Source organism: Cnephaeus nilssonii (assembly GCF_951640355.1).
Source record: "Cnephaeus nilssonii genome assembly, chromosome: 8".
NCBI classification, from domain to species: domain Eukaryota; kingdom Metazoa; phylum Chordata; class Mammalia; order Chiroptera; family Vespertilionidae; genus Cnephaeus; species Cnephaeus nilssonii.
Genome location: NC_137079.1, coordinates 93,238,057 through 93,263,459, shown reverse-complemented (window position 1 = coordinate 93,263,459; position 25,403 = coordinate 93,238,057). Strand labels below are relative to the sequence as shown.

Genomic DNA, 25,403 nt, shown 5'->3' with positions numbered 1-25,403 from the left:
GCACAGGGGCAGGTTTCGGCCCATCCTCCACACCCCCGCCTGGCCCCTGCCGCTGCGGCCCCAGGTCCCCTCTCTGCCGGCAGCCCTGCTCCCGTTGCCCCCACTCCCATGTGCTGACAGCGCCAGCCCCACTCGCACCTGCTGACAGTGCGGAGCGACTGGGGCCAGCGTCAGCAGCGGGTGTGAGTGGGGCCAGCGCCAGCAGTGGATGCGATTGGCAACTGCTGCCCCGATTGCCCCTCAGGAGCAGGGGGAGGTGGAGAAGCCCTCAGGGGTGATCGGGGCTGGCAGCTGCCACTCGCACCTGCTGATGGCGCCGAGCAATCGGGGCTGGCACCGGGTGCCAGCAGTGGGTGCGAGCAGGGCCAGTGCCAGCAGCAGGTGCAAGCTCCAGGCGGGACCGTGGCACATGGGAACAAAGAATTTTCAGTAACCACCAGAGGCTCGCTCCGATTACAGCGACCAGCACCCCGCAGTGGTCTGGTGCCCCCGCTGACCTGCTCCACCATCCCGCTGCAGCCGGCACCTGCCATGTTCCACACGCGCCCCCAGTGGTCAGCACACATCATAGCGACCGGCTGTTCCACCATTCGGTCTATTTGCATATTAGGGTATTATATATAGAGATTTTATCTCTCCTGCTTTATTCAATCCTTCAACATGGAGGAGAGGGGTAGGTGAAGAGCTAGGTTCCATTCTTGGTTTCCTCATCTCACTCCTTTGAGTCATCTCACCAACTCCTAACACTTCAACTTTTCTCAATATACTGAGGACTCTCAAATATATATCTAACCATTAGAGGAACTATATCTTTATAACCATCAACTAGATATAGTCCCCACAGTGCAAAATTAACACATTCAGAAATACATATTTCTCCATTTTGTCTCTGATGGCACAAAGGGCATCACCACCAACTGATGATTCTCTCCAGCTACCCAAAAAAGAAGAGAAATAAATTTAATGATTATATCTTAGAAATGCCTCTAAATATCTTTGCTTTATTCTTACTGACACTACCATTGCCAGGACCTCTTTGTATTTTTTAACAATGAAGATAACAACCAAATTGATCTATCCTACCAGTGCCTCTGTACTCTACATTTCACACTCTACTAGCAAAGTTACCCTTTTTTAGAAAATAAAAAGATAAAGAACAAATATATCTCTTACCTAATAAAAGAGTAATATGCAAAATAACCTTCACTCCACGACAAAATGGCGGCACCCATAGATACAAGATGGCGGCACCCAGTCCTCTCAGGCCCACCGGAGTCCCCCAGTCCCCGATGAGAGCCGGCAGCGTGCGGCCCGGGAGGCGGCTGTGCCCCCCCCACCCCCTGGCAAGATCCGCTCCCAGCCGTGGCCCGGGCCATCAGCCTGTCAGCTGGGAGGCGCCCGTTCCCCCGCCCCCCGCCCCCTGTGCGATCCGCTCTCAGCCGCGGCCAGGACCATGGGCCTGGGAAGTGCCTGCGCCGCCCCCCCCGCCAAGCGATCAGCTCCTAGCCGCAGCCGGGGGGTGTAGGCCTGGGAGGCAGCCGCGCCCCCCAGAGCGATCCCCTCCCAGCAGCAGCCTGGGGTGTCAGCCTCCAAAGGGCCTGCGCCCCCAATGGAGTGATCCCCACACACACCTATAGCCTTGGAACTTCCCTTGCCCCCAGCCAAGTGATTGGAGATGCAGGGAGGGTGGTATCTGTGCGATGCTGCCCAGCAAACCTCTCCCATTGGGTAGAAACTTCTGACCAGGTTAGGGAGGTAAATGGGTTTTGTTTAAAATCTTTAGAAACTGCAAAGGAAATGTCTGAGGTAGGGTTTCACATCGGAAGTAACTTACAACTAATTTCTGAAGGCAAACCTGGACATTGCAGTTACATTACTGGAGAGTACCCCGAGGTCCGGAGGTTGGCTCTGCAGCGGCGGTGCAGAGTGCTCCCCACCCTGGTTCCTCAGCACCTTGGGCAGGGCTTGAGCCCACCCAGGAAGGCCTTTTCCCCTACAGTTTTCACCACGGCAGGGAGGTTTTGTAGACATGAATAAGAAGTGCCCACGCACAAGTCCTGAAGATGCCGGGGCCGGCAGAAATGACAATCAAACCAGGAAAGAGCAAAACCAGAAACACCACCGATCCCAACATAGATCAACTTTTTCTTCAGATGACTGTGTGTTTCCCTCTTCTTTGTCTTCTGGAAGCAAGACAGATTCAAGTACCGACAATTCTACCAACGGAAAAGTTAAGAGAAAGAGAGGACAAAAAAGGAATAAAAGGAAAAAAGAAAGAAAGGACAAAAGTTGAAACATCAAGAAAAAGAAAGAGAAGAAAGGAAGAAACAACCACATGATATCACCTTTTCAAGGTCTCATGAAATTCCTGTTTAAGGAGTTTATTTTATGACACTTTTAATTTGGGTTTACATTTTTACTGGTCTGTCAACACCACAGCAGGTACACTGTCCAATATGTTAAAGAAAAAACCCTATCTAATAAAGAGGGAATATGCAGGGGAGGGCATTTGGGGGTGACCGGGCTGTCAGGGGAGATCAGTTGGGGACAATTAGGCTGGCAGGGGAACAGTTAGGTGTCAATCAGGCTGGCAGGGGAGTGGTTAGGGGGTGATCAGGCTGGCAGGCAGAAGCAGTTAGGGGCAATCAGGAAGGCAGGCAGGATAGCAGTTGGGAGACAGCAGTCCCAGATAGTGAAAGGGATGTCCGACTGCCTGTTGTGGGATCGGGCCTAAATAGGCAGTCGGACATCCCCCAAGGGGTCCCAGATTGGAGAGGGTGCAGGTTGGGCTGAGGGACACGCCCCCCCCCCGCCCCCCCAGTGCACAAATTTCGAATTTCGTGCACTGGGTGGGCCTCTAGTACACACACACACACACACACACACACACACACACACACACACATATGCTGGATGCTGGAGTAGAGGGGTTAAATTCCAAACTCCTTAACTATAAGTACAGGGGTTTTCACAATATGGACTCAACATTATCTCTTATCATTCGCCCCCCAAAATGCTATTCTTATACATAAGCATCTTATTCCATGAACATAGTGGCTGTCTCTAAACTCCATGCCTTTAAATAACTTATTCAATTCTCGAGATAGCTCAAGGTATCACCCATTCAGTGAACGCCATTGTGATTCTCCCAGTTATTGTCTTGTATTCTCCCACAACACTGCATTCAGTATCACCCGTCAGACTATAAATGCCTTGAGGGAAGGGACCGTGTATTCCCAAATCCAAGCACAGTGTCCACAGAGACATAAGATGTAAACAGCTACTTCAGTGCTATCCACATAGTCTCCCTGGGCTACGGGCCTGTTTCCAACTCCGATGCTCTTAATGTCAGCCCCTAACACTGGAATTCTTCATGTGCATTTATCCATTCTTGTACCTAGGCCCTAAAAGCCACGCTTGAAAATATAACAAAAACTCCAGTTGGCCTTCAAAAGGACTCAACAGTTAGATAATTACATAATACTCCACTTTTAGAGTTTATGCCAAAAGAAGCTATACAAATATAGTTCCAATAAAATTTGTAAAAAATATTATTCAACAAGGAGAAGCAGTTTGTGTCTCATTTTAGTTTAATTCTTTTTATAAAACTGAAGATGGCAAATAAGTCTATAAGCTCAAAGTGAAAGAGCAGTAAAATAATTTTTCAAACAATTCTAGAGTCTAACACAACAAAAATGTACACTGTCAACATCATCAATAATAAGTATTTATTAATGACCTATACATATACTGTGCATTATGCCAACCACTGCCAGAGGCAACAATAAGTAAGATATAATCCCTATCAATGAGGAATTCTGTCTTAATTCAGTAAGACTAGTTCCAGGGAGGCCATTATCTTATTTTTCCATAAGCCTTAAAACCCACATTGGCCACATAGTAGCTATACTGCTTAAAAAGTATCTGGTGACTGATAATATGTATGTCTTTTGGATAATGATGCTTCACATCCCTTGTATACTGATAATAATCACTTATAAATTCATAAGTCTACCTTATGGCATATCTGCATATGGCAAATATGCAAACATTAAAATAGCTGTTTTAGAAGAGTACCTTAGTAAATGCAAAAAGTACTCATAATATGTCAGCAAAAATAAAAGACTCAAAATATGTACATTAAAAGACATATACATAAATGGCTGAACTATGTAAGTTATCTATAATAATAAAAGGGTAATATGCTAATTAGACCGGATGTCTTCCGGATGTCATTCCGGACCTCCTTCCTGACAAAGCCAGGGCCAGAGGGAAGCCAGCCCGGGTCCCGGGTGCCTGCCAGCAGCCAGATGAGGGAAGCAGCCCAGGTCCCGGGAGCCAGAGGGAAGCTGGTGCCGGCAGCCAGGGGAAGGAAGGCCTACTCTTGCACAAATTTTTGTGCATCGGCCCTCTAGTATCTTAATAAGCAGTATGTGTGAGTGTGTGTATGTGAAATCATTAAAAAGTCTTAAAGAAAAGAGATCAAATCAATAGCAACAAAAGTTATCTCTGGATAAAATTAAAGATTATTTTTTATTTTCATCTTTTTAACTTTACAGACTTATCAGATTTTTGGGCTTCTGTGGTCAACTAACATCTTCATAATATTTTCCATAGTCATGTGCTCCCATATCAAATCACTACCATTTAAAATATTATCTAACATAATCTAACATTTCTTCATCTTGTTTTCTAAATCACAATGGGAAACTTTATCTTTTTCTGTAGTTAATTGTTATTGCATTGTTTTCAAACAATGGAAGACTTTAAAATTTTAATGCTCAACTAGTGTAACAATCACATCTGCTAATTAATCAAGTTACTTCACACCATTCAAATTCTAAAACATAAGCCCTGCCCTTACCTTTTTATCTGAAGTGATAAGCTTAAATGCTTCTGTTACTTGATGGACTGTGGCACCACCACCAACATCAAGAAAGTTGGCTGGAGTCCCTCCATGAAGTTTTATTATATCCATTGTGGCCATAGCCAAACCAGCACCGTTTACTATCAAGAGAGGAAAATGATTTGTGTAAGCAACAAACACAAAGAAAATGAATTAAGCTTAGCCAACTCAGCTCTAAGATAAAACACATGGTACCTAGACAGCCTATATTCCCATCTAGGCCAATGTAGTTGATATCTGCCTTAGCTGCATCTTTGTCCCTTTCATCTTCCTGAGTCCAGTCCTGGAGATCAAAGATTTTCTTCTGGCGATAAGCTGAATTAGAATCAAAATTGATCTTCGCATCCATACACAGCACTTTGAAGAAAAAAAAAAATAAAGAAAAGAAAATGATCTTAATTTCAAGATGCAACAAACTATCCAATAATCAAACATTCTTCATTTTAGGGAAAAAACACATTTTGTTACTTTATTGAAAGTATTTCAATTTATGTTCACTATTAATTCAAACTGTTTCTTGAAAAAGAGAATTTGGGAATTGAAACTGAAGTGCTACCTGTTACTGGTTCTAAATCTCTCCTAGGCAACAGATAAAGAAGGGGTGAGGGGAAATTCCTGAAAAACATTTAACTATTTTAAAAATTACTGATGCTCCTAGCTAAACCCTCCACTTCGGCCCTCGATTCCATTCCCTCTCACCCAATGACACTGTTCCAGCAATTCTGTTTTTCCTACATTATAAATCCTCCCCTTTTCTATTGGCTAAATCAAACTGACTTGCAAAAAATGCTGTTCTTTCCTCCAACTTAATAAAAAGAATTTTAACCGTTATATCCCCCTTACTCTTCCCTTTCTATACAGCAGAACTCATGAAGGGAGTTGTCTATTTAAACCAGCGATCAGGAGACTGGCCAACGGCCAGACTCAGCCCATGCCTGTATTTTTATGTCCTGTGAACTACTAATGGGTTTTACATTTTTAATAGGCTGGGAAGAATAAAGGGAAAGAACAGAGGAAAAAGAACAAGAAGAAAAGCAGCAGCATCTGTGACCATATGTGCCCCACAAAGCCCAAAATTTTATTATCTCCCAACTGCTGTGATTAAATTCATTGTATCAAATTTTTCTTCTGCCTTCCTTTCTTTAATCCACTCTAATCAGGCTTTAAACCCCCAGTGCTCTACACAAAGGCTCATATGAAGGTCACCTCTCAAACTTCATCTTTCAGTATTCTACCCCATTCTTTGCTCCAATCCAACTAATGATAACATCCTCCTTGCAGTTCCTGAACAACAGAAGCTGAAAAAACTGAGCAGTTTTAGCTGCTGCCCAACACAAGAGACAATTTGGAGTCCAGCTAAGTTAACTACTAATATAAAAAATCAAAATTCTTTCAGAGGAAGATAACAGAATTCAAAATCTCTATACCATAACTCCAAAAATATCCAATATACCATGAAAAATATTACATTTGTGACTAAGAGTAGAGAGAAAAAGCAATCAAGAGTATCCAATCCAAGATGACAGATTTGGAATTATCAGAGGGCTATGAAACATTTTAAAAATGTTTAAGGATTTAAAGGAAACTATGATTATAATAAAGCACCAGATAAGTAATCTCAGCAGAAAATAAAACTAAAAAGGAATCAATTAGAAAATATAAAAAGGTATTTGTTTTTAAATACCACAATATCTGAAATGAAAAATTTATGGGTGGGCTTAACAACAAATTGGAGATAGGTCAGATCCTGAAGTCATCCAATCTGAAAATGATTTAAAAATCCACTTCAGTGACCTATTGGACAATATAAAGTCATCTAAGAATATGTAAAATTAGAAGGAGATGGGGAGGAGAATGTAGCAGAAAAAAATATTTGAAGAAATTATATATATATATATTATATATATATGTATTATATATATATAATATATATATATATCCTATCTAATAAAACAGTAATATGCAAATCATCACTCCGCTATACTCACAAGCCACGCCCACCAGCCAATCAGAAAGCGAATATGCAAATACACCCAACCAAGATGGCTGCAGCCTCCAAGAGCGGCCATGGTTGGAACTGGGCGACTGGAGCTGAAGATCAGAGGGGAAGATGGGAGCCAGCTGGAGTCCCCCACAGGCGATCAGAGCCAGCTGGGGTCCCCCACAGGCGATCAGAGCCAGCTGGGGTCCCCCACAGGCGATCAGAGCCAGCTGGGGTCCCCTGCAGGTGATCGGAGCCAGCTGGGGGTCCCTGCTCAGGGCCTGAGCCTCAAACAGAGAGAGGCTTGCGGAATTGGCTGGGGGCAGAGCTGGGCCATTGGAACCAGCTGGGAACCCCTGCGGTGATTGGAGCCAGCTGGGGGTCCCTGACCACAGCCCAAGCCTCAGCCAGAGGCTTGCAGCCTTGGCTGGGGGTGGAGCCCGGTGATCGGAGACAGCTGGGGGTCCCTGCCCAGAGCCCAAACCTCGGTCAGAGGCTTGCAGCCTTGGCCCTTGGGGCAGAGCCTGGCGTTGGGAGCCAGCTGGGGTCCCCTACGAGCAATCAGAGCCAGCTGGGGGTCCCTGCCCAGAGCCCAAGCCTCGGCCTTGGATGGAGTCGGGCGATAGAGCCAGCTGGGGTCCCCTGCGGGCGATAGGAGCCAGCTGGGCGGCCAGAGGCTTGCGGCCTTGGCCATGGGTGAAGCCAGGCGATTGTGCCAGCTGGGGGTCCCTCGGGGGATTGGAGCCAGCAGGGGGTCCCTGCCCAGGGCCCAGCCTCAAACAGAGGCTTTAGGCCTTGGCTGCGGGTGGAGCCGGGCAAGCGGAGCCAGCTGTGGTCCCCTGCAGGCGATTGGAGCCACCTGGGGGTCCCTGCCCAGAGCCCAAGCCTCAGATAGAGGCTTGCAGCCTTGGCCGCCGGGGCAAAACCTGGCAATCAGAGCAAGCTGGGGTCCCCTGTGGGCGATCGGAACCAGCTGGGGGTCCCTGCTCAGAGCCCAAGCCTCGGCCAGAGGCTTGCGGCCTTGGCCTTGGATGGAGCCGGGCGACAGAGCCAGCTGGGGTTCCCTGTGGGCAATCAGAGCTAGCTGGGGGTCCCTGCCCAGAGCCCAAGCCTCTGCCAGAGGCTTGCGGCCTTGGCTGTGGGTGGAGCCGGGCGATTGCACCAGCTGGGGGTCCCTGCGGGCGATCGGAACCAGCTGGGGGTCCCTGCCCAGGGCCCGAGCCTCAAACAGAGGCTTGAGGCCTTGGCTGTGGGTGGAGCAGGGCGATTGGAGCCAGCTGGGGGTCCCTGCCCAGGGCCCGAGCCTCAAACAGAGGCTTGAGGCCTTGGCCAGGGGCAGAGCCTGGCGATCGAGCCAGCTGGGGGTCCCTGCCAAGGGCTGGAGGCTTTAGGCCTTGGCAGGGGCGGAGCCGGAGATCACAGGAGATAGGTGTGAACTACAGAGGAAATACCTTTTCTGACCTCTCATTGGCTAAGCTCCCTGTATGCCACTGGTAATATTCTTAGTAACTTGGGTATAAGAATCCAAAAAAGTGATCTAGGGCTTTTCCACCACACTCCTGGGGAAAAAAAACGAAGGTCCGCTGCTGGAGGGCTAAGAAATGTCATAACCTGCCCTACACGGTTTGGCTCAGTGGATAATGACTAGGTTTGCCAACCGCAGAGTCCAGGTTAGATTCTGATCAAGGGCATGTACCTAAGTTGTAGGCTCCTCCCTGGCCGGGGCCCAGGTCAGGGCTCATGCAGGAGGCAACCAATCTAAGTATTCCTCTCACTTTGATGTCTCTCTCTGTCTTTCCCTTTCTCTTTCACATTCTCTGAAAGTCAATGGAAACATATACTCGGGTGAGGATAAAAAAAGAAAGAAAGAAAGAAAGAAATGTCATCGGTGACTGGCAGTGGCTCCAGCAGCGGGGTGATGGGGCTGGTGCCTTTCCCTGATCAGCCCGGTTGTCTCTCACAAAGGGAGGCTTATGGAGCGGGCCTAAGCCGTCAGTAGGACATCCCCTGAGTGCTCCCAGTATGTGAGAGGGGGCAGGCTGGGCTGAGGAGACACCCCCACCCCCAGTACACGAATATCATGCACCGGGCCCCTAATATATATATATAAAATCAAGCCAGATTTCTATACCCAGTGAAAATATATTTTAAAATATAAAATTAAGATATTTTCAGACAAATGGAGGCAAAATTCATAACTAGCAGACCACATCAAGAGAAAATGCTAAAGGGAGTTCTTCAGGCTCAAGGAATAAAACATGTGGAATTAGAATCTACAGCAGTGGTCTCCACAAGGCAGTTTGTCCCACTGGGGACATGTGGCAATATCTAGGGGCATTTTGGGTTGTCCCAACTAATGGTCACTAATTGGAATCTGAGTCTACAATGCACAGGAAAGCCTTCTCCCGCCCTTACCCTTCCAATGATCTGGCCCCAAATGTCAATAATGACAACATTAAGAAACCATGGTCTACAGAAAGGAAAATAATACCATAAATATATGTCTATATGAGCAATGCTGGCTAAAAGAATTTCAAATATGGAAAGGGAAAGAACTAGAATGAATTTAGTGGTACTGGAGTGAAATTAGAGGTACCAGTATAAATTCAGAGATTTTAAAAGAGAGATAGGCATAGATAAAAATATAGGTGGATTTTTATGTATGTATACACACACACTCTTTATCATGTTCTCTCCTTTTTTTAAAAAAATATATTTTTATTGATTTCAGAGAGAAAGGGAGAGGGAGAGAAAGAAATACCAATGATGAGAGAGAATCATTGGTCAGCTGCCGCCTGCATGCCCCCTTACTGGGAATTAAGCCTGCAACCCGGACATGTGCCCTGACCGGGAATCAAACGGTGACCTCCTGGTACATAGGTTGACACTCAACCACTGAGCAACACCACCTGAGCTCTCTCTCTCTTTTTTTCTAGGCTCTGTGCACTGAAAAGGCTTAGGAAAAATAACACATTAGCAGCAACAAGCACAGATAGAATGCATATCTTGTTTCCTAAATACCATTTTCCATGAAAGGAACCAGGGTCCATTGGTGCAAAAGCTAACTGCAGAATTGTAGGAAAGTAAAAGATAATAATCCTGGAATATCCTGTTGCACAAAAAGTAAAGAAGGGCTCAAAGAACACTTGTTTGATATATTAAAAGTGTTCAGAACTGGCCGGTTTGGCTCAGTGGATGGAGCATCAGCCTGTGGACTGAAGGGTCCTGGGTTCGGTTCTGGTCAAGGGCACATGCCCAGGTTGCAGGCTTGGTCCCCAGTGAGGGGTGTGCAGGAGGCAGCCTATCGATGATTCCCTCTCATCATTGATGTTTCTATCTCTCCTTCTCCCTTTTTCTCTGAAATCAATAAAAATATTTTTAAAAAGCGTTCAAAGGGAAAACTTATGGTCATGTAAAACTGATACATTAATGTTCATAGTAGCTTTATTAGTAAGAGCAAAATATTGAAAACACCCAAAAGACCTTCAAAGGATGAGTGTTTGAATGAAATCTGGTACATCCAAACAATGGAATACAACTCAGCAATAAAATGGATGAACTACTGGTATATGCAACAACATGGGCAGACCTCAAAGACAGTTTGTCTAATAAAAAGGTGGTTCTCAAAATACTGAATATAGTATAATTCCATTTACATAACACTAGAGGCCCGGTACACGAAATTCGTGCACGAGGGTGTGTGTCCCTCAGCCCAGCCTGCACCCTCTCCAATCTGGGACCCCTCGAGGGATGTCCGACTGCCCATTTAGGCCCAATCCCAGTAGGATCGGGCCTAAACGGGCAGTTGGACATCCCTCTCACAATCCAGGACTGCTGGTTCCCAAATGCTCACCTGCCTGCCTTCCTGATTGCCCCTAACCGCTTCTGCCTGCCAGCCTGATCACCCCCTAACCACTCCCCTGCCAGCCTGATGCCTAACTGCTCCCCTGCCAGCCTGATTGCCCCTAACTGTCCTCCCCTGAAGGCTTGATCACTCCCAACTGCCTTCCCTTGCAGGCCTGGTCTGTCCCAACTGCCCTCCCCTGCTGGCCATCTTTGTGGTGGCCATCTTGTGTCCACATGGGGGCAGCCATCTTTGACCACATGGGGGCAGCCATCTTGTGTTGGAGTGACAATTTGCACATTACTCTTTTATTAGATACGATAGAGGCCTGGTGCACAGGTGGAGGCCGCCTGGTTTGCCCTGAAGGGTGTCCCAGATCAGGGTGGGGGTTCCCTTGGGGCATGGGGCGGCCTGGGCAAGAAGCCTGTGGTGGTTTGCAGGCCAGCCACGCCCCCTGGCGACCCAAGAGGAGGCCCTGGTATCTGGGATTTATTTATTTTCTATAATTGAAACTTTGTAGCCTTGAGCAGAGGCCAGGGCAGGCCAGGGCGGCAGGAAGCTTGGCTTCCTCCATCGCCAGGGGCAACCCAAGCCTCCTGCTCTCTCCAGCTCCATGGCTGCTGCCATTTTTGTTGGGATTTATTTATCTTCTATAATTGAAAATTTGTAGCCTTGAGCGGAGGCCAGGGCTGGCCAGGGCTGGTGGGAAGCTTGGCTTCCTCCATCGCTGGGGGCAACCCAAGTTTCCTGCTTGCTCCAGCTATGTGGCCGCTGCCATATTTGTTGGGTTAATTTGCATACTTGCTCCTGATTGGTGGTGGGCATGGCTTGTGGGCGTAGCGTAGGTACAGTCAATTTGCATGTTTCTCTTTTATTAGATAGGATTTTCAAAATAACAAAATGATGAAAACAGACTAGTGGTTTCCAGGGCACAGGAAAGGGTAGGGAAGAATTGTGTGAAGGATGTGAATAAAAAGAACTACATGAGAAGTGGTAATGAAACAGGTCTGTATCTTGACTGTGCTGGTGGTTACACAAATCTATGTGTGGGATAAAATTAAATGTATACATACACATATCTATACATACACACATGGACACACAAATGAAGGTTTTTAAAAAACAGTGACAAATGTCCCCTCTTGGGCTTGCCGCTGAACCTCCTGGAGCCCGTTGACCATGTGGTGGAATTCAAACACTGCGGGGCCAGGTGAGGGCACCCGAGCAGGAGAAACAGACCAAGAGTTATGGGCTGCACCTGCTGCAATGCCACACGCCCAGGCCTCCATGGAAAGGTGGTGCAGTTTGAAAGGGGACAAACTGAGCCCTGGCCAGTGTGGCTCAGGTTGGAGCATTGTCCCATGCACCAAAGGGTCACGGGTTTGATTCCTGGTCAGGGCACATACCCATGTTGCAGGTTTCATTATGATATATTCATTAACTTATGAATTAAAGTATTTTTTTAAATAACAAAAACATGACATTTCTAGTTTTATTGCTTTGTGTGTAAAGACTATTAACTATGTTATTAATTCTCAAATATTTGTTGAGACTTTTTCATTTGTGGCTCAGTATTTTACTTTTTAATTGGTATTTGAAAAAAATGCTTTTCTAACTGCATTTTCTAAATATATATATATCCATTATGTTAAAAAATTTAATGTGTTGTTCAAAAAATAAATGAGAAATATATAGCAAAGGCATTAATCTTTACTAGTACTTTGGGGTACAGACTCCAGAAGATTCACTCAGGAGCTAGTTGAAGATGATTCTCCAATGCAAACATACTTGGGGTGAAATCCTTAGGAAACAGAATTCTTAGGCCTGAACCCCATAACAATCAGTAGAAAGAACAATGGACAATGCTTGCAAGAGTGAGTGCAATATCAGTAAACAGGACCCATACTCAATTCATACTCGTGTCAAAATCATGGTTCTCAAAAGGGAAAAATTTGAAAGAGAATACAGATTGATAAATTAGTCATGTCCCAACCCCCAACCCCACAATCACAAATGCATTGATTTTAAGTTCACAGGTAATACAATTAGGACAAAATGGCATCCTGGTGAGACTCATATAGTCTACTCTCTTTCACTCAGCTTCCACTCAGTTTCTTCCATGACCTTTGATAAAACTAAGTAAAAGGTTCTGGGAACATAATTATGTTGGTATCATTATTCCTGATGATGGGAATGGCCGGTGCTTTTGTTTTTTTTTCAAATTTGATAACTGAGGTGTTAATGATATGATACATTTGTATGTATTATTAATTTTGCATACCCCTTTAAAAGTGAGGCCCATACAAGGGAAATTAAGGAAAATATAAACAAATGGGACTACATCAAAATAAAAAGCTTCTGCACAGCAAAAGAAACCATCAACAAAATTAAAAGTGAGCCCACTGTATGGGAGAACATATTTGCCAATGATCCTTCTCATAAGGGGTTAATTTCCAAAATACATAAGGAACTCATACAACTTCACAAAAGAAAGACAAATAATTCAATTTAAAAAATGGGCAAAGTGGAGAACAGTATGGAGTTTCCTCAAAAAACTAAAATGGAACTCCCATTTGACCCAGTGATCCCACTTCTAAGAATATAACCCAAGAAACTAGAAACACCAATCAGAAAGGATATATGCACCCCTATGTTCATAGCAGCACAATTCACCATAGCTAAGATTTGGAAACAGCCTAAGTGCCCATCAGCAGATGAGTGGATTAAAAACCTGTGGTACATCTACACAATGGAATACTACACTGCGGTAAAAAAGGAGTTCTTACCATTTGCAACAGCATGGATGGAACTGGAGAGCATTATACTAAGTGAAATAAGCCAATCAGAGAAAGATAAATATCACATGATCTCGCTCATTTATGGAATATATGAACAACATAAACTGATGAACAAAAACAGATCCAGAGACAGAGAAACATAAATCAGACCATCAAACCTCAGAGGGAAGGTAGGGGAGGGTGAGGGTAAGGGGGAGAGATCAACCAAAGGACTTGTATACATGCATATAAGCCTAACCAATGGACACCGACAACAGGGGGGTGAGGGCATGAGTGGCGAGGATGGGGGGGGGGATAATGGGGGAATAAGGACACATATGCAACATCTTAATCAATAAAGAAATTTCAAAAAAAAAGAATGACAGAAGAAAAAACATTGAAAAAAAAATGTGCAAAGGACCTAAATAGACATTTCTCCAAAGTGGACATACAGATGGCCAAGAGGCATATGAAAAAATGCTCATCCGAGAGATGCAAATTAAAATGACAATGAGGTTTCAACTCACACCTGTCAGAATGGTTCTCATCAACAAATCAATAAATGACAAGTACTGGCGAGGATGTGGAGAAAAGGGAAACCTAGTACACTACTGGTGGGAATGCAGACTGGTGCAGCCACTGTGGAAAACAGTATGGAGTTTCCTCAAAAAAATTAAAAATGGAACTGCTATTTGACCCAGTGACCCCACTTCTAGGAATATATCCTAAGAAACCCAAAACACCAATCAGAAAGAATGTGCATAGCAGCACAATTTACAATAGCTAATATCTGGAAACAGACCAAGTGCCCATCAGCAGATGGGTGAATAAAAAAGCTGTGGTATTGATACAAACAAGCCAAAGGAAAATTGTCTGGGAAAAAATGAAAAAGGATCCCTAGTCAAATTTATAGAAAATATTCCTATATTAACTTTTGGTAGAGAATATGTTTGTGTATTTTCAGAAAACAACTAGAGGCCCGGTGCACGAAATTCGTGCACTGGGAGGGGGGTGTCCCTCAGCCCACCCTGCCCCCTCTCACAGTCTGGGAGGCAACCTGGTTGATCAGGGGAAGGCACCGCCCCCAACACCCCGCTGCTGCTGCCACTGCCAGCCACCGCAGCCGCCAAGGTGTTTTCATCAACATGGACTCCAGACCCTTCACCACAAAAAAAATGACAACTTTCTTTAGGCATTTTCAAGATGTCTCTTTCATAGGATATTACATTTCTTTTTTTTTATCCTCACGTGAGGATATTTTTCCATTGATTTTTAGAGAGCGTGGAAGAGAGGGAAAGACAGAGAGAAACATCAATGTGAGAGGGACACTTCAATTGGTTGCCTCCTGCATGAGCCCTGACCTGGGCCCCGGCCAGGGAGGAGCCTGTAACCTAGGTACATGCCCTTGACGAGAATTGAACCTGGACCCTGCGGTTGGCAGGCCGAGGCTCTATCCACTGAGCCAAACCGGCTAGGGCAGGATATGACATTTCTTAGACCCTCCAGCAGCGGACCTGTGTTTTTTCCTCCAGGAGTGAGGTGGAAAAACCCTAGATCACCTTCTTGGATTGTTATTAGGCAAGTTACCAAGAACACTGCGAGTGGTGTATGGGGAGCTTAGCCAATGAGCAGTCAGAAAAGGTGTTTTCTGTGCAGCTCACACGCAGAGGAGGAACTGCTGACAAGGGCCTGCCCTCAGCGGTGAGTGGGCCCTCTTCCTCTCCCTCTGGTCCACTCTCTCTAAAAAGCAGTGAAAGAATATCCTCTGGTGAGTATTAAAAAACAAAACAAAACACAGAATAACAGGCCTCCTCCTTGGAGATGCTGAATATGTAGGCCTGAAAGAGCGAATTCTTGGCTCTGTGAAGATCCCTACATGAATTTTATTAACAATATTTGGAAAAGTAGCCTAAGCCACACCAACGATTCAAGTTTGTGCTTTTCTGTGTTTATTGTGTCAAAACAAAATTTTGCACGTGTTAAATACGTAATTCTTATTCAAATACATAATAGCAGATGCAAAAGTTCTGTTTAACTCAGTGAAGGGACTGGAAGGATGATAATGCTGTTCAAAGGAGATTGCCAAAGATGAAAGCCTGAAGTAAAACTGCTAAATTAGATACAATCTGGCTAATGTCCTATAGGATAATAAAACCATCACTTTTTGAATTGGTTTGTCTTCTAGACAGAAATTAGTTACATCTTTAAAAGCATAAAAATTCTTTTCATCTTCTCACTTTGCTGATCATTATATGTAACTTTCCAGGGCTGTAAAATGTCAAAGTATATGAAACTTATTTAATTGTAAATAGTGTGTCAGAGTATGTGTTTCATAGAAAAGGAAATGATCATTCTGTGGCCTCTAATGCCCCAATTATACTGAAAGGACTTGCTGTCAACGTTTTACTCCGGGCCTGTGCTCGGCCGCAGGCGGGCCACCCTTTCCTCTCTGGGCCTACGATCAGCCACGGAGGCTGCGGGTGGGCTCGCCCTCTCCTCTCCGGGCCTGCGCTTGGCCACAGAGGCTGCGGGCCGGCCCCCTCATCTCTGTCCATATCCACTCCGGCTCCGGGGGGCCTGTCCGTGTCCACTCTGGCCCTGTCCGCTCCGGGCCTCACCTGTGCGCGCAACCTCCTCCTGTCTGGTCATGACCCGTTATGACATCCTGGCCTAATTTGCATATTACCTCTTTATATATATATATATATATATATATAGATTATTTTGACCCATTTCAGAAACTTCTGAGGACAAACATCCAAACTACATCCAGATGTCCCCAGAATATCCAAAAGGCCCATAGTTGGGAACAGGATGGCAGCCTCAAAGTCAGAGCAAGACTACCCAGACAGCTAAACTCTCATCCCTCAAAAGCTCCATGTCTACCTACCCTTGATAGGTCATAGGATTGATGGCTAAGTTCAATGGGTCAAGAAAACACTAAGGAGTGTTAGTGAGATCAAATCTTCACCACTAGCCATGAGTCCCTAGGCAACCACTTAATCCCTTGGTAACACATTTTCCTAACCTATAAAATAAGGATAGAAGTAGTATCTACCTCACTGAACTGTTATAAACATCAAATGAAATAAAAGGGTTCATATCTGTAAAGTGCTTACAACACTGCCTAACAAACATTATTTGTTACTAGAGGCCTGCTGCACGAAAATTCATGCACTTGGGGACGGGGGTGTCCCTCAGCCTGGCCTGCGCCCTCTCGCAGTCCGGGACCCCTCAGGGGATGTCCAGCTGCCAGCTTAGGCCCGCTCCCCACACAGGGAGAAGGCCTAAACCACAGTCAGACATCCTTAGTGCTGCAGAGGAGGCGGGAGAGGCTCCTGCCACCGCCGCTGTACACTCTCAGCCGTCATCCTGGCTTGTGGCTGAGCGGAGCTCCTCCTATGGGAGTGCACTGACCACCAGGGGGCAGCTCCTGCATTGAGCGTCTGCCCCCTGGTGGTCAGTGCATGTAATAGCAACCAGTTCTGCTGTTAGGGTCATTTTGCATATTACCCTTTTATTAAATAGGATGTTTTTGTTAAATAGAGGGGAAAAATTCAAAATAAAAATAAACTGAAATATGAGAATAAACTGAAACATGAGAGACAACCTGAAATGCAACAGAGACATTTTTTAAAAGACTAAGGAAAATAAATACAATAGAATTAAAATCTACAAGTGAATAAAATCAGCAAGTAGTCTCTGTATACCACAAATAAAAAGTAAGAAAAGCCCTAGCCAGTTTGATTCAGCGGATAGAGCATTGGCCTTTGGACCAAAGGGTCCCAGGTTCGATTCTGGTCAGGGGCATATGCCCGGGTTGTGGGCTCAATCTCCAGTGTGGGGCGTGCAGGAGACAGCTAACCAACGATTCTCTCCCATCATTGAATTTTCAATATCTCCCCCTCTCCCTTCTTCTCTGAAATCAATAAAAAAAAATATTTTAAAAAAAGAAATACCTAGGAATAAATTTAACCAAGGAGGTGAAAGACCTCTTCTCTGAAATCTATAAAACATTGAGGGAAGAAACTGAGAGGGCTGTGCTCATGGATAGAAAGGATTAATATTGTTAAAATGATCATAAAGCTCAAAGCAATTTACAAATTCAAGGCAATTCCAATCAAAATACCAATGTCATTCTTCTTAGAATAGGAACAAATAATCCTAAAATTTATATGGAACCACAAAAGACCCAGAATAGCCACAGCAATCTTGAGAAATAAGAACAAAGTTGGAGGTATCACACTCACTGATCTCAAACTATACTACAAAGCTGTATTAATCTAACTGTATATTATTGGCACAAAAACAGACAAATAGATCAATGGAACAGAACAGAGAACTCAGAAATAGATCCTCACTTATATGGTTAAATAATCTATGACAAAGGAGGCAAAAACATATAATGGAATAACAACAGTGTCTTTAACAAGTGGTGTTGGTAGAATTGGACAGATAACTGCAAAATAACAAAACTGGACCACTCTTTTACACCATATACAAAAATAAACTCAAAATGAGTTAAAGACTAATAAGAAAGGCCTGAAAACAAAAAAATCTTAGAAGAAAATATAGAAAGTAAACTATCTGACATCAGTCTGAGTAATATCTTTCTGGACATGTCCCCTCAAACAACAGAAACAAAAGCACAAATAAACAAATGATACTACATCAAACTAAAAAGCTCTGCACAGTGAAAAAAACCTTCAATAAAACAAAAAGGCAACCTACTGACTGGGAAAATATATGTGCAAATGATATTAACCAAGAAGGCAGGGGTGGAGAACATCAGGCTCACGGGACTTATCATTTGGTCTGACCCTGCTATGGCATAAAGGGTGAGTTAAATGTTTGACAAATAGAGCAGGCTAATTTTTAAGTTAGTAATTTTCTATGGCCCTTGAATGATGTTATAAATATCCAAATGGCCCTTGGCAAAAAAAAGATTCCCCATCCCTGCAGAGTTGATATTCAAAATATATATAAATATTTTTATTGATTTCAGAGAGGAAGGGAGAGGGAGAGAGAAATAGAAACATCAATGATGAGAGAATCACTGATCAGCTGCCTTCTGCACGCCCCATATCAGGGATTGAGCCCACAACCTGGCATTTGCCCTTGACTGGAAACAAACCTGGGATCCTTCAGTCTGTAGGCTGCTCTATCCACTGAGTTAAACCGGCTAGGGCCAAAATTTATTTTTAAAAATCATACAACTCAATAACAAAAGAAATAAACAACCCAATCGAAAAACGAACAGAAGACATGAAAAGACATTTCTCCAAAGAAGAGATATGGATGGCCAACAGACATATAAGATGCTCAACATCACTAATCATCATGGATATGCAAATCAAAACCATAATCAGATATCACCTCACACCAGTCTATGACAATGGCTATTACAAAAAAGTACACAAATAGCATGTATTGGTGAAAAGGTGGAGAAAAGAAAACCCTTGTACATAGTTGGTGGGGCTGGAAGTTGCAGCTCCTATGAAAAATAGTATGAAGATTCCTCAAAAAAACTAAAAATAGATACAGCATACATTCTAGCAATTCCACTTCTGGGTATTTATCCAAATAAAATAAGAACACTAATTCAAAAACAGACAGGCATTCCTATGTTCATTGCAGTATCCTATATAATAAAAGGCTACTATGCAAATCAACTGAATGGCAGAGGACTGGTCGCTATGATGCGCACTGACCACCAGGGGGCATACGCTCAATGCAGGAGCTGCCTCCTGGTGGTCAGTGTGCTCCCACCGGGGGAGCACTGCTCAACCACAAGCCGGGCTCACAGCTGGTGAGCGCAGCGGTGATGGGAGCCTCTCCCACCTCCACGGCAACGCTAAGGATGTCTGACTGCCGGACATCCCCCAAGGGCTCCTGGACTGCGAGAGGGCACAGGCCGGGCCGAGGGGGCCCTCCCACCCCCCGAATGCACGAATCTCGTGCACCAGGCCTCTAGTTATTTATAATAGCCAAGATATGGAAGCAACCTAGATGTCCATCGATAGATGGATAAAGACACACACACACACACACACACACACACACTGGACTATGATGCAGCAATAAAAAGAATGAAACCTTGCCATTTGCAACCACATGGATAAATCTAAAGGATATTATGCTAAGTGAAATAAGTCAAGCAGAGAAAGACGAATACCATATGGATTCACTTATATGTGGAATCTGGAAAAAAAAACACACAATCTTGTAAATCTTATAAATTAAGACTTGTATAAATGGAAAAAACTGTATTTCTAGTTGGAAAAACTATTACTAAGATATTAACCACACCCCCTCCCCCAATTTTACAATCCCAATAGGATTCTAGCATAATTTTTTTTTGAAATCTAACAAAAGGATTCTATAGGTTGTCTAGCAATAGGACTTAGTAATATGACATCCAAGTACCCAAATCAGAACCAAAGGTTTCAAGGAGTTTGTGAAGCTCTAGACTAAATGAAAAATAGTACCTGTGGCCCTGGCCGGGTGGCTCAATTAGGTGAACGTCATCCCATGTACCAAGAGGTTGCTGATTCGATTCCTGGTCAGGGCACATGCCTGAGGTGCAGGCTTGATCCCCAGTAGGAGGCGTGCAGGAGGCAGCCAATGTTTCTCTCTCCCATCAATGTTTCTCTCTCTCCCTCTCTCTAAAATAAATAAAAACATAGTGAAAAAAAAAAAATAGTACCTGTACACATGCTCCCATGGGAACACTAGAGCACTTTCCTTGGATGAAAGAACTTGTTTTCATTCAATTCTCACTGCATTTGTATTTTTAATAACTTATTTTTCAATTACCGCTGACATGCAATATTATATTAGTTTCAGGTATATAACAGTGATTAGACATATAACTTATAAAGTGATCATTCTAATAAATCTAGTACCCATTTGACCCATACAGTTATTAAAATATTACTGACTATATTCCCCAAGCTCTACTTTACATCCTCATGACTATTTCTTAACTACCAATTTGTACTTCTTAACCCCCCTTCCCCTTTTTCATCCATCCCTCCAGTACCCCTCTCGTCTGGCAACCATCAAAATGTCCTCTGTATCTATGTGTTTGTCTATGCTTTATCTTGTTTTTTTAGATTCTACATATAAGTGAATCATATGGCATTTGTCTTTTAATGTCAGACTTCACTCAGGAGAAGACCTTCTAGGTCCATCCACTTTGCTGCAGGTGGCACGATTTCATTCTTTTTGAAGGCTGCATCATATTGCATTGTATATATGCACCATTTCTTTATCCATTCATCCACTGATAGATACTTTGGTTGCTAACATACCTTAGCTATTGTAAATAATGCTGCAATGAACATACAGATGCATATGTCTTTTTGAACTAGTGTTTTAAGTTTCTTCAGATAAATACCCAGAAGTGGAATTGCTGGGTCCTTTTTGTCTCTTGTAGCCTTTGGTTTTAAAGTCTATTTTGTCTGGTGTAAGTATTGTTACCCCAGATTTTTTGTTTCCATTTTTACAAAATATCTTTCTATTCCTTTATTTTCAGTCTGTGACTGTCTTTTGACTGAAAGTATTTACAAGCAGTATGTAAGTGTGTTTTATCATCCATTTGGCCACCCTATGCTTTTTTTAAAAATTAGAACATTTAATCCATTTGCTGATAGGCAGTTATTGCCATTTTAATATTCACATTTTTAACCTTTTCCCCCCCTTCTTTTTCTTAAAGAAATGCCTTTAAAACATTTATTGTACTACTGATTTGGGGTAATGAACTCCTTCAGCTGTTTCTTGTCTGTGAAACTCTTTATCTGTCCTTCGATTCTAGATAGCAGCTTTGCTGGGTAGAGCAATCTTGGTTTTAGGTCCTTGCTATTCATCACTTTTGAGTATATCATGCCAATCCCTTCTGGCCTGCCTAGTTTCTAATAAGAAATCAGCTGACTGTCTTATTAGGAGTGCTCTTTGTCTTTAACCTTTGTCATTTTAATTATGCTGACTCTTGGTGTGGACCTCTTTGGACTTACCTTGTGTGGGACTCTCTGTACTTCCTGGAATTATATATCTATTGACTTCACCAGGTTAGGGGGATTTTTCCATCATTATTTCTACAAATAGGCTTTCAATCCTTTGTGCTCTCTCTTCTCCTTCTGTACCCCTATGAATGTTGTTATGCTTGTTGTTGTCCCAGAGGTCCCTTAAACTAGCCTTATTTTTAAAAATTCTTTTTTCTTTTTGCTATTTTGATTGGGTGTTTCTGCTACCAAATTGTCCATTCAATCTATAGCTTCATGTAATCTACAGTTGATTTCCTCTAGTATATTCTTCATTTTAGTTATTGTATTCTTCATTTCTGCCTAGTTATTTTTCATCTTTTCTATTTCCATTTTTATGTTTCCTATCTCTCTGCTGAAGTTCTCACTGAGATCACTGAGTATCATTATAACCAGAGCTTAGAACTCTGCATCTGGCAGATTGTCTCCATTTTGTTTAGTTCTTTTTCTGGAATTTTTTTCTGTTCTTCCATTTGGGACATTTCTGTCTCCTCATTTTGGCTGCCTCCCCGTGTTTGTTTCTATTAGGTAGAGCTGCTATGTCTTCCAGCCTTCATACAATGGCCTTACTTAGCAGGTGTCCATTAGGGCCCAGTGGTCATCTGAACCAGGTGCTCTAGGTATGTCCCTTGTGTGGGTCGTATGTGTCTTCCTGTTGTAGTTGAGCCTTGATTGCTGTTCAAATGTCAATGAGAGGCTTGACCCTCATATTGACTGGCTGTGAGGATTGGCAGAGATTATGATGAAGGTGCTGTTTTGCAGGGGCTGACCCTAAGGAGCTCTGGTGCCAGCTGAGTCTGCCCTTTGGTTGTGCCATTTGTGGAGGAGGTTGGGTAGTGCTCTGGTGTGATCTGAAGCTGGCAATCATGTATGTTGGTTCTGGGACCTCGTGGCTCTGGTGCAGGCCAAGATCAACTGCTGCCTGTGGCCCCACTCTGGGCCATTTGGTATGAGCTACAAAGTGATTTGCAGATGGTTGCCACTTGTCCTGGGCTTAAGAGATGCCTGGGAGAGGCTAAGCTGTGAACTGAGGCCAGCTGCCACTAGTGCTGGGTTGGGGGCTGCTTAGCAAGAGGTATAGGGGCATACTGAGGCCAGATGCTGGTTTGGGATCTGTAAACCTTTGAGAGATTTTAGGAAAGTCCACAACATGAGACTAGACAAGGTGTTTTGAAGGGGAAAGGTACTTGAAGTGGTTTGGGTGGGCCAGCAAGCTAGAGAGGAGGGGTCTCAGAGAATCACTAGGGTGGAGTATATTGTGTTAGCAAGGTTGATGGAAACTCAGATATGATGCCTGTCTGAGCATGTAGGTTGGGTTGCGGGAGGCTCAAAATGGGAAAAATGGCTTCTGATAGCATTTCTGTCTGGAGAAAACTTCCTCCAGCCCTCACCCTGAAACCAGTCAATTCAGTTTCTCCTGTAAAGTCTCCGGTGCCTTTCCAGCTGCCTCCCTAGCACTGGAGTCCAGAAGGATTGCATCCAAGCATGGTGACCTTAAGAGGAATGCATGGGACAAGGGAGCTACAATCTCCACTGGTTTTCACAGACAGAAGTTATGGGGACTTTTCTCCCCAAAAGGTGAACCCCTTGTGCCTCAGGGGAGACCTCGACAACTGAGATATCCCTCCCAAGCTATATCTGCCACGAACGAGTATGGAACCAGCCCATTAAATTTCTTTCCCCCCCACCAGTTGATATGACTTCTTTTGTGAATCCTTAGTTAGAGGACTTCTGTTCAGTGAGACTTTAGGCAGTTCTCAATGATGGTTGTTCTATAGTTTAGTTATAATTTTCATGTGGTTGTGGGAGATGACGAGCACAGTGTTTTTCTCTTCTGCCATCTTGACTGGAAGCCCCTCAAAAGTTGATCTTTGAAAAGTATAAGAAGCCCCAGCCGGCTTGGAATAGTGGATAGAGCATCGGCCTGCGGACTGAAGGGTCCCGGGTTCGATTCCAGTCAAGGACATTTGCCCAGATTTGGGGCTCGATCCTGTGGGGGGCATGCAGGAGGCAACCAATCAATGATTCTCTCTCATCATTGATGTTTCTATCTCTCTCTCCCTCTCCCCTCCTCTCTGAAATTAATAAAAATGTCTTAAAAAAATTTTAAAGAGAAAAGTGTAAGAAAACTGATCAAAACTTTAGCTAGACAAATAGGCTGTAGGAGCGCCAAAGCAACCCACAGACTCTTCCAGGTGCCTCCAGGCAGGCTGTGCTATCTGTCCTTCACTGCATTCTTAAAAGATCTTGGACCCACAAAGAATTCAGTAATACAAGACTAAAAAAACAAATAAGAGCCGCCTCTCTAAAAAAAAGGCATTTTAAAATAAGCATATGAGGGAAGACATTCATTCTTAAAATGAACAATTATTGAAATAAAGACAAACAGATCTATGAAATCAGACGTGAATATGATAAGTAGGGGTATCAAAAATCAGTAAGGAAGGACATTTAATGTATTTAGAAAAACTGACAATTTGGAAAAAAGAATTAAAGCTAAAGTAAAATCTTGATTAAGCAAAGACTGAAAATCGAAAAATATGAAATGTATATATAGTAGTACACAATCTTTTCTGTAACGAGTGAGTTAATACCTATTTTCATATTTGTTTTTATTTGCAAATAAACAAAACAAAACCACAAAACAGTGGGGAAAACACACAAGAAACAAAAAATGAGGCAAGAGAAATAGGACTAGATAAGGATGGAGAGAAAACAAAATTTCAGGATAAATGAATGAGACTGGTAGAAATATATTGGTCTATTGTTCTGATTTTTGACCCATGTAAATACATTTTTTAAAAATAATCAAAAACCTCATCAAATTAATAAGAAAATTTATCCATGTTTCCTTTGGGTACTTTAGTAGGCTGAATATTGGCCACCCAAAGATAATACATCCCAATATATAGAACCTCTGAATGTTATCCTATATCAGCGATTTTCTTTATTTTTTTTTTTAAAGTATATTTTTATTGATTTCAGAGAGGAAGGGAGAGGGAGATAGAGATAGAAACATCAATGGTGAGAGAGAATCATTGATCAGCTGCCTCCTGCATGCTCCCTACAGGGGATTGAGCCCACAAGCCAGGCATGCCCTTGACCGGAATCAAACCCGGGACCCTTCAGTCTGCAGGTCGATGCTCTATCCACTCAGCCAAACCAGCTAGGGCTATATCAGCGATTTTCAACCAATGTGCTACAAGAGCACACTAGTGTGCAGCAAGAATTTTTAAAACATGTATACCTGAGTATTTATGTATCCCTCGGACTGGCCGGCCTCTTTTCCCTTAGATTGTCAAGTAAAATAATGACAACAGCAAACACAAAAACAGCTGTCCGGTGTGAATGAATCAAAATTACACCATTTTTTATTTTTTGTCAGATTAGCAAAATATATATATATATATATATACACACACACACACACACACACACATATATATATATATACATATACATATATATATATATATATATATTTGGTGTACTGCAGAATTTTAGTAATCAGTTTATGTGTGCCATGAGATGAAAAAGTTTGAAAATCACTGCCTTATTGTGGTAAAATGTTTACAGATGTATTAAAATAAGGATTGTGAAAGCAGGAGATTGTGCTGGGTTACCTGGGTGGGCCATAAATTACATCACAGGTGTTTTGTTGAGAGAGGCAGAGGGAAATTAGATACACACAAAGAGAAGGAGCCAATGTGACCATAGAGGCAGAGACTGGAATGAGGTGGTCACAAATCAAGAAATGCCATCAAGAAAAGGCAAGGACTGGACTCTTCCCTGGAGGCTCTGGAAGGAGCAGAACTGCTGACACCTTGAATTGATGTGATATTGATTTTGGACT

At 43.4% G+C, this 25,403-nt stretch overlaps 1 protein-coding gene across 1 annotated transcript in view; it reads right to left on the bottom strand.

The window, feature by feature from the left end:
* Nucleotides 1-25,403, bottom strand: part of SUCLA2 (succinate-CoA ligase ADP-forming subunit beta) — a 74,745-nt gene that overhangs the window by 13,280 nt on the left and 36,062 nt on the right. The window contains exons 7-8 of the mRNA XM_079778871.1: nucleotides 5,102-5,263; nucleotides 4,865-5,007 (exon numbers count right to left, since the gene is read on the bottom strand). Coding sequence (XP_079634997.1) covers nucleotides 4,865-5,007; nucleotides 5,102-5,263 — 305 coding nt within the window. The remainder of the gene's footprint in view (nucleotides 1-4,864; nucleotides 5,008-5,101; nucleotides 5,264-25,403) is intronic.